This window comes from Macrotis lagotis, chromosome 1 (genome assembly GCF_037893015.1).
Source record: "Macrotis lagotis isolate mMagLag1 chromosome 1, bilby.v1.9.chrom.fasta, whole genome shotgun sequence".
NCBI lineage: Eukaryota > Metazoa > Chordata > Mammalia > Peramelemorphia > Peramelidae > Macrotis > Macrotis lagotis.
Genome location: NC_133658.1, coordinates 842272444 through 842280699, shown reverse-complemented (window position 1 = coordinate 842280699; position 8256 = coordinate 842272444). Strand labels below are relative to the sequence as shown.

The 8256-nt window shown below is 35.6% G+C and overlaps 1 protein-coding gene across 1 annotated transcript; it reads left to right on the top strand.

Moving 5' to 3' along the window:
* The first annotated feature begins 274 nt into the window (after positions 1–274).
* LOC141490219 (olfactory receptor 52B4-like) lies at positions 275–1225 on the top strand. The gene has a single exon (XM_074190448.1). The coding sequence runs from the start codon at positions 275–277 to the stop codon at positions 1223–1225; it is 951 nt and encodes a 316-aa protein (XP_074046549.1).
* The last annotated feature ends 7031 nt before the right edge of the window (positions 1226–8256 follow it).

Sequence of the window (8256 nt, the reverse complement as noted above, 5' to 3'; positions counted from 1 at the left end):
ATATCTAATCTATATCTATATCTATATCTATATCTATCTAATCTATATCTATCTCTGTCTCTATCTGTATCTGTATCTGTATCTTTATCTCTATCTTTGTCTCTGTCTCTGTCTATGTCTCTATCTCTATCATCTCTATCTCTATCTATCTCTATCTCTAATCTATATCTGTAGCTAATCTATATCTATCATCTATCTATCTATATGTCTAAATCAGAATAACTAAATTCATCCCTTAATTTGAGATATTACTATTTTGACAGGGTTGCCTGACATGAACATGACCATCATTAACATCACTGTCATAAGTCACACATTTTTCTATCTTCTTGGCATTCCTGGACTAGAGGATCAGCACATCTGGATCTCAATTCCATTTTTTACCTCCTATATTATTGTTCTTCTTGGTAACAGTCTCCTCATCTTTGTAGTGATTACTGATCACAGCCTCCATGAACCCATGTATATCTTCTTATGTATATTGGCTGGACTTGATATTACTCTTTCTACCATCACAATTCCCAAAGCCCTGAGCATTTTTTGGTTTAATTCTGGAGGGATATCTCTAGATGGATGCATTACTCAGTTATTCTTTATCCATTTTACTTTCATTGCTGAATCAGGAATTCTTCTGTTAATGGCTTTTGATCGCTATATTGCTATCTGTTACCCACTGAGATACACAATGATCCTTACCCCCTCAGTAATTATAAAAAGTTGTATGACTATCTACTTAAGAAGTCTTTTTACCGTATGCCCTATGATATTCCTTTTGAAAAGACTACCTTTTTGCAAAACTAACCTTCTTCCTCACACACTTTGTGAACACATTGGTTTGGCCAAGTATGCTTGTGCCAGCATTCAAGTGAATATCTGGTATGGTTTATTTGTCCTTGTGATAACTGTGGTACTAGACATTATCCTCATTGTGGCATCATACTTTGTGATTCTCCATGCCATCTTTCAAATGCCCTCTCAGGATGCTCGTCACAAGGCTCTCAATACTTGTGGTTCCCATATCTGTGTCATCCTCCTTTTCTACATCCCAGGAGTCTTCACAGCTCTGGTCCAAAGATTTGGGAAACAGATACCACCTCATGTCCACATTCTAATAGCTAATGTTTGCATACTGATTCCTCCTGTGATGAACCCTATCATATATGGGATTAAGACCAAACAGATCAAGAACAGAGTGTCTTATTTATTGTTTGAGAGACAAAGATGACCCTCTGAAGTAACAATTGCTGAGAGTACTGCAGGCTCTAAAAGCAAAGATGCTGGTTTTGAACAATGGGAATGAAGGTGGATTAAATAGGAAAATGGAAAAAAATTGAGGTCCAGTAGAGTGGTGATACATGCTTGAAACTCAGAGTTTGATAACATAAGCATGAATTTTGCTCTTCTTCTGTGCATGGTTAGAGACGAATGCCTTAAATTCTTTGGTTTTCCATCACCTCTTAAATGTATCACTCAAATGTGACCAGCCAAACAAATTCATCTTCCAAATATTCCTATTTTTTGAAAGCTTCCTGTTTCTTCATTTAGATTCATCATTTAGATTAGATTCTTATTATCCTTAATTCCTTATTTTCTCTGGCTACAAATCCTCAATCACTATTCAAATCTTGCCCCATGCGTAGAATACATATCCTTTTCACCCACATTATAGAATTCCTCTCTTTTTTCAAGAATTACCACAAATACCACTTTGTACATGAAATCTTTCCTATTATGCTCGAATGGTGTGTACTCTATCCTTAACTTCCTTATATTTAACTATCTTAAATTGATTTGTTTTGATTGCCATTATATTTCATTTTTATCTATATTTATGTATTTGTTTGTTGGTTTCTCCTTTAGAATATGATCCTTGAGGGGAGAGATAATTTTATGTCATTGTAATCTAATACTTAACACTTAGTGTGTGATTAAAAGTTTTTATTGATTAATTGCTTGATTGATTGAACTAAGGTCCCTTTTATCCTTCTGGTTTTATCAGATTACACTATGGGTATAGCAGGGAGAACTTTGGACTGTGAGGAACTTGGTTTAGGTCCCAGTTCTGTTACATACTATTTCTGTGACCTTGAATAGCCATTTTAATTTTCTGTTGTATATTCCTTGTCTGTACAATAAATAATTTGAAATGGATGATATATAAAATACTCTTTATTTCTAAAATAGAGGCTTTTATTTCAAGGTTACAATGGCTACTTGGTTTCTAGTTAACTTTATACAATAATTTTTTTCTAATTTATATTTCCTTGAAGGGGTATATATTGACCCTGCTGATACACTATAGAAATATTTCACATTTAGTCTTTAAATACCTAATACAATACCTGGAACATAGTAGGCACTCAAGAAATCCTTGTTCATTTTAATATGTAGAGAATCATTTTAGTATGTAAGAACTATGTTGGTCTGTGAATTTCTAGGATTTTCTTTCTCTGGAACACTTGATAGTTACCCAATCACCACTATCAACAATGACATTCATAACAATTGCTCATTTGTTTTTTGAAATTTATTTTATGATGACAATTCAGGATTAAATTACATATCCTTTTCACCCACTTTATAGAATCCCTCTCTTTCTGCAAGAATCCACACAAACACTACTTTCTACAAGAAATATTTCTTATTATGTTCAAATGGTGTGTCCACTGTCCTTGACTTCCTTGCATTTAAGTACCTTAAGTTGATATGTATTTATTGTCATTATATTTAATTTTTATCTAATTTTATGTATTTGTTTGTTGGTTTTTTCCTAGAATATGAGGTCCTTGAGAGGAGAGATTATTTTATTTCCTAATAACCTAATATGAGTTGGTAGTTAAAAATTCTTATTTATTACTTACGTTATTAGTTGAACCAAGGACCCTTTCATACTTCTGGTTTTCTCAGAGGTACACAATGTATGTAACAAGGAGAACTCTGAACTATGAGTTAGAGAAACATTCAAATCATTCCCCAATTGATAGTTAAAGGAGATGGCAATCTCAAGAACACAAGAAGCAGCAAGCAGGGGAAAGAGGAAGAAGAAACCACAAGGGGTCCACCAAAAACTTGCCTTCTGTTGTCAGTTCTTCTCCCAACTACTATCCCAGGTTTAGTGACACCTCTTCGGTTTCTCTCACCAGAGGACCACAGACTCCACTGCCTGACTTCCCTAAGGTTGTAGGTCCAACAACTGAAACTCAAGAGTCTAGAAGGGGAGAGTGTCAGGATAGAACACTGGCATTGAAGTCAGGAGGGCATGAGTTCTATTTCAGCCTCAGACACTTGCCATTTACTATTTGTGTGACCTTTGACAAGTCACTTAATCCTGCTTGCCTCACATCCAGGGCCATCTCCAGTAGTCCTGATTCATACTGGTCACTGGACCCAGATGTTTCTGGAGGAGAAAGTAAGACTGGTACCTTAGCACAGTCTCCCCCTCCCCCAAAAAACAAATCAAATTCATATTTCTTATGACATCACCTCCCTGATGTCATGGTTTTCTTTGAGAATGAAGAAAAAGCATTCTCAAATAATCAAAGATATCTATAGCCATATAAAAATGGTATAAATCATTATTGATTATAGAAATGCAAAACAAAACAACTCTGAGGTACCACCTCACATCTATTATATTGGTCAATGTGACTAAAGAGGAAAAATGTTGGTGGAGTTGCGAACTGATCCAAACTTTCTAGAGAACTATTTGGAATTATGTCAAGGACAATAAAACTATGTATAATGTTTGATCCAGCAATACAATTATTAAGTCTATATATCAAAGAGATCCGGAAAAAAGGGGGAGGGAGGAGCAATTTACAAAATGATTTATTGCAGCTCTTTTTGTATTGGCAAAGAAGTGGAAATTTAAGGGATGCCCATCACTTGAGAAATGGCTGATCAAATTGTGGTATATGATTGTAATAGAACATCATTGTGGGATGAGACTTCAGAATAGCATAGAAATACTTAAAATGATCTGAAGCTGAGTGAAGTGAGCTGAACCAGAACACAATTATACACACTAATAGCAACATGAAAATACGATCAGTTATGATGGACATGATCATTTCTGTAGTACAATAATCAAAGAAAATACTAAAAAAACTTGTGAAGGAGAATAGCATCAATATCTAGAGAAGGAGCTGGGGAGTTTATAACCAGAAAAAAGTTTGCTATCTTCAATTTGACAAAATAATCTTATGAACTACATCTTTTATTTCTTTAATTTTTTTTTCCATTTGGGGATGTGATTCTTCTTTCACATGATTAATATGGATCTATGTATAGCATGGTTATATATAAGAAACCTATATGCTTTGCTTTCTTTCAGAGGGAGTGGGGAAGAGAGGGAAGAAGGGAGAAAAATGTAAAAAAAAAGATGATTGCTGAAAACTGCTATAATATGGAATTGGAAAAAATAATTAATCAATTAATTGATTGATTAAAAAATAAAGTGATTGTTGACAAGATAAAATACTTAGGAGACTCACAAGCTATATGATAATGCTTATAAAATATTCACACAAATAAATTCAGATATAAATAACTGGGCAAATATTAATTTCTCATATGTAAGAAAAGTTAATATAATAAAATGACAGTCTACTTAGATTAAATTATTTATTCAGTGCCATATTAATCAATCATCCAAAAATTATTTTATTTAACTAGAAAAAATGTGATTCAATTCATCTAGAGGAACAAAATGTCAAGAATATCAAGGAAGGAATGAAAAAATACAAAGGAATGTGTCCTAGACACACCTGATCTAATATTATAACACATCAGTCATCAAAACTGTTTGGTATTTGCTAATAAATAGAATGGTGGATCAGTTGAATAGATCAGGTGCTAATGAAAGAGTAGCATTGACTATAATAATCAGCTTTTCTTACTTTTTATGATCTCTTTCTGATACAGATTTATTAATATTGATAGATCAAAGGGTATGCAGAATTTTTAGATCTTAGTGCTATTTTTGAATTGGATTCCAGAGTAACTGAACAAAGTCATAACTCCAACAACAATATGTTAGTTTCCCAATCTTTTGTATCCTCTTTAACATTTTATCTTTCTTTTCATTTATGTTAGCCAACCAGATAGATGTGAGATATTTTTAAATTTTCATTTTTCTAATCAACAATGGTCAATATAGCCACAGAGAAAAGCTTTTCCTAGGTGTTCTCTCCAAAATATTTCAAAAACCTTAAAATTATGAGTAAATTTTTGAGAGACAGAACCCATGGAAAGATCCAGTGAGACAAGTCTCCAGCCCAAAGTAACCTGGAACATACTGGGATGGTTCTGTTCCACAGGGTTGGAGGGGCAGCATAATGGAGCAAAGGAGCTTCAGCCTTCCCGTGCATCTGACCGCAGAAGCAGTCTCCTGATCTGCCACTCCAGGGAGCACCAAGAACAACTTGGAAGATCATCAGGGAGACCTCTGCCAGAGTGAGCACAAAGCCTAGGCCAACATGATTCTTCTCAACATGGCCACAGCTTTCAGTCCAGAAGCAGAAGCAGGCCTGTGGAGCCACACAGCAACTGCTCCCTGAGCGCTCAGCCCAGGAAGGTAAGGGAGTGGAGGGAGACTGCTGAGGTCTGTACTCTGTCCCTGGGACAGGACTTTAGGGCTTTGACCACATTCAGACCCTGGATACAGTCTGGGGCCCCAGAGGGTTGAGCTTGTGACCACTCAACAGGCCAGGAGAGCAGTCAGAACCTCACATACTAAGGTCCATAGGGGGTGTCCCAATAATGCTCAAAAGCTCAGGAAGCACCCCAAAACCAGGCACAGGCTGTGACATAGACCATAGACAATCACTTTGGTCCATTAGAGGACCAAAATACACAATCTGAAAATGAATAAGTCCAAACTTGTGCATTTGAAGACTTCAAGAAATAAAGAAGTTGGTCTCAGGTTTGATAGAGCTCAAAAAAGATTTTGAAAAACAAGTAAGTGGGGTAGAAGAAAAATTGGGAAAAGAAATGAGAGAGATGCAGGAAAAACATGAAAATGAAGTCATAAGCTTAGTCAAGGAGATCCAAAAAAATGTTGAAGAAAATAACATATTAAAAACCAGTTTAGGTCAAATGGATAAAACAGTTCAAAAAGTTATTGAGGAGAAGAATGCTTTAAAAAGAAGAACTGGCCAGATGGAAAAGGAGCTAAGAAAGCTCTCTTAGGAAAACAAATCCTTCACATATAGAATGGAGCTAAAGGAAGCTGATGATCAAGACATAATAATTCAACAGCAAAAGAATGAAAAACTAGAAGAAAATGTGAACTATCTCATTAAAAAACAACTGGGAAACAGATAATTTAAAAAGGATAATTTAAAAATTACTGGGCTATCTGAAAGTCACAGTCAGGAAAAGAGCCTTGACTTCATTTTTAAAGAATTTCTACAAGAAAATTGCCCTGATATCCTAGAAGCAGAGGGTAAGATAGGAATTAGGATAATCAACGATCTCTTTCTGAAAGAGATTAAAAAAAACAGGAATATTAGAGCCAATTTCCAGAACTCCCAAGTCAAAGAGAAAAAGGAAGGAAAAAATTCAAATATCATGGAGCTACAGTCAATATTACCCAGGACTTAGCAGCATCGACATTAAGTGCTCATAGGGTTTGGAATATAATATTCCAGAAGGCCAAAGACCTTGGAATGCAACCAAGAATCAACTACCCAACAAAACGGAACATCTTCTTCCAAGGGAAAAGATGTACTTCCAATGAAACAGGGGAACTCCAAATGTTCCTGGTGAAACAACCAGAACTGAACAAAACGTTTGACCTTTCAAGGACTCAGGTGAAACATAGAGAGAGTGGAGAAGGGGAAATTATGAGGGATTTAATGATGATGTACTCCATATTCCTGCATGTGAAGATGATACTGATAATACTCATATGAACCTTCTCATTTAATAGATCAGGTAGAAGAAGCTTCTATAGTTGAGGCACAGGAGAGAGCTGAATTTGAAGATATAATATATTGTAAAAATGGAGTCAATGAGTGAAAGGGAAATGTACTTGGGAGTAAGAGAAAGGAGAGGTAGAATAGGCTAAGATATTTCATTTAAAAATATTTCATGCAGATTTTGCAATGGTATGTAAGGGGGACACAAGGGGGAATGAAGGAGCCTTCATTCTCATCAAAAATGACTCAGAGAGGAAACAACAAACACATTCAGTAGGGTTTTCACATCTAGAAGAAAAAGGAGAGAACAGGAACAGGGGGAGGGGAGGGGAGATGTGGGTGATAGAGGATAGGGTAGATCATAGGAGAGGATAGTCAGATATAACATATTTTCTTTTTTTATTTTTTGTAAGGTGGTGGGATTGGATGGCTTGTCTGGACAGTTTCGGGGTCTCTGGGGTCAGATGTAGTTTGACCCCAAGGCCAATGCTCGGTCTGCTGCACCACTCTGCTGCCCCACAGCACAATTTAGAAGAGGGACAGAGTGAAAGGAGAGAGAAAATATAATACTTGGTAGTGGAGAGGAATGGATGGTAGGAATAACAATCATCAACAGCAACTGTGGAAAAATATAGAAGTAACTTCTCTGATGGACTTATGATAAAGAATGTGATCCACCCAAGACAGAGCTGATGGTATCAGAACATAGACTGAACCACATTTTTTTCTATTTCTTTCACTTTAATTCTCATGAGGTTATATATTTTTGTGGGGGAGGGGATACTTTATTTACTCTTAAATAAGAATATTTTAGTAAGGTGTAAATAAAATATGTTTTTAAAAATCAGTGATTTAGAACATTTTTTACATTTTTGCAAGTCAAATGGGGCTTGCTCAAGGCCACACAGCTAGGTAATTATTAAGTGTCTGAGACCAAATTTGAACCCAGGTACTCCTGACTCCAGGACCGGTGCTTTATCTACTATGCCACCTAGCCACCTCTAGAACATTTTTTCATGTGACTATAGATAGCTTTAATTTCTTCATCTAAAACTTCCTCTTCATAATCTGTGTTTCTTCAATGTGATGATAGAAATGAAATGACATTGAAGCAATCAATTAATCAAACAACAAATGTTGTCTAGTTAATAATATGTGCCTGGTCAAAGCTAAGTGCTAGGGCTGCAAACATACTCAAACATATTATGCAGATAGATTTATATATTATATGTGTTAATTTCCTTCTATAGGAGGCATTAGGAATCAGGATAAATTAGGATTGTGACAGGTTGAATTTTGAAGAAAAACTGGGATTCTAAGAGACAGAGATGAGGAA

What these genes read in the sequence shown, in the direction of transcription:
- LOC141490219 (XM_074190448.1), top strand. Translation starts at nt 275, where the DNA reads ATGAACATGACCATCATTAACATCACTGTCATAAGTCACACATTTTTC.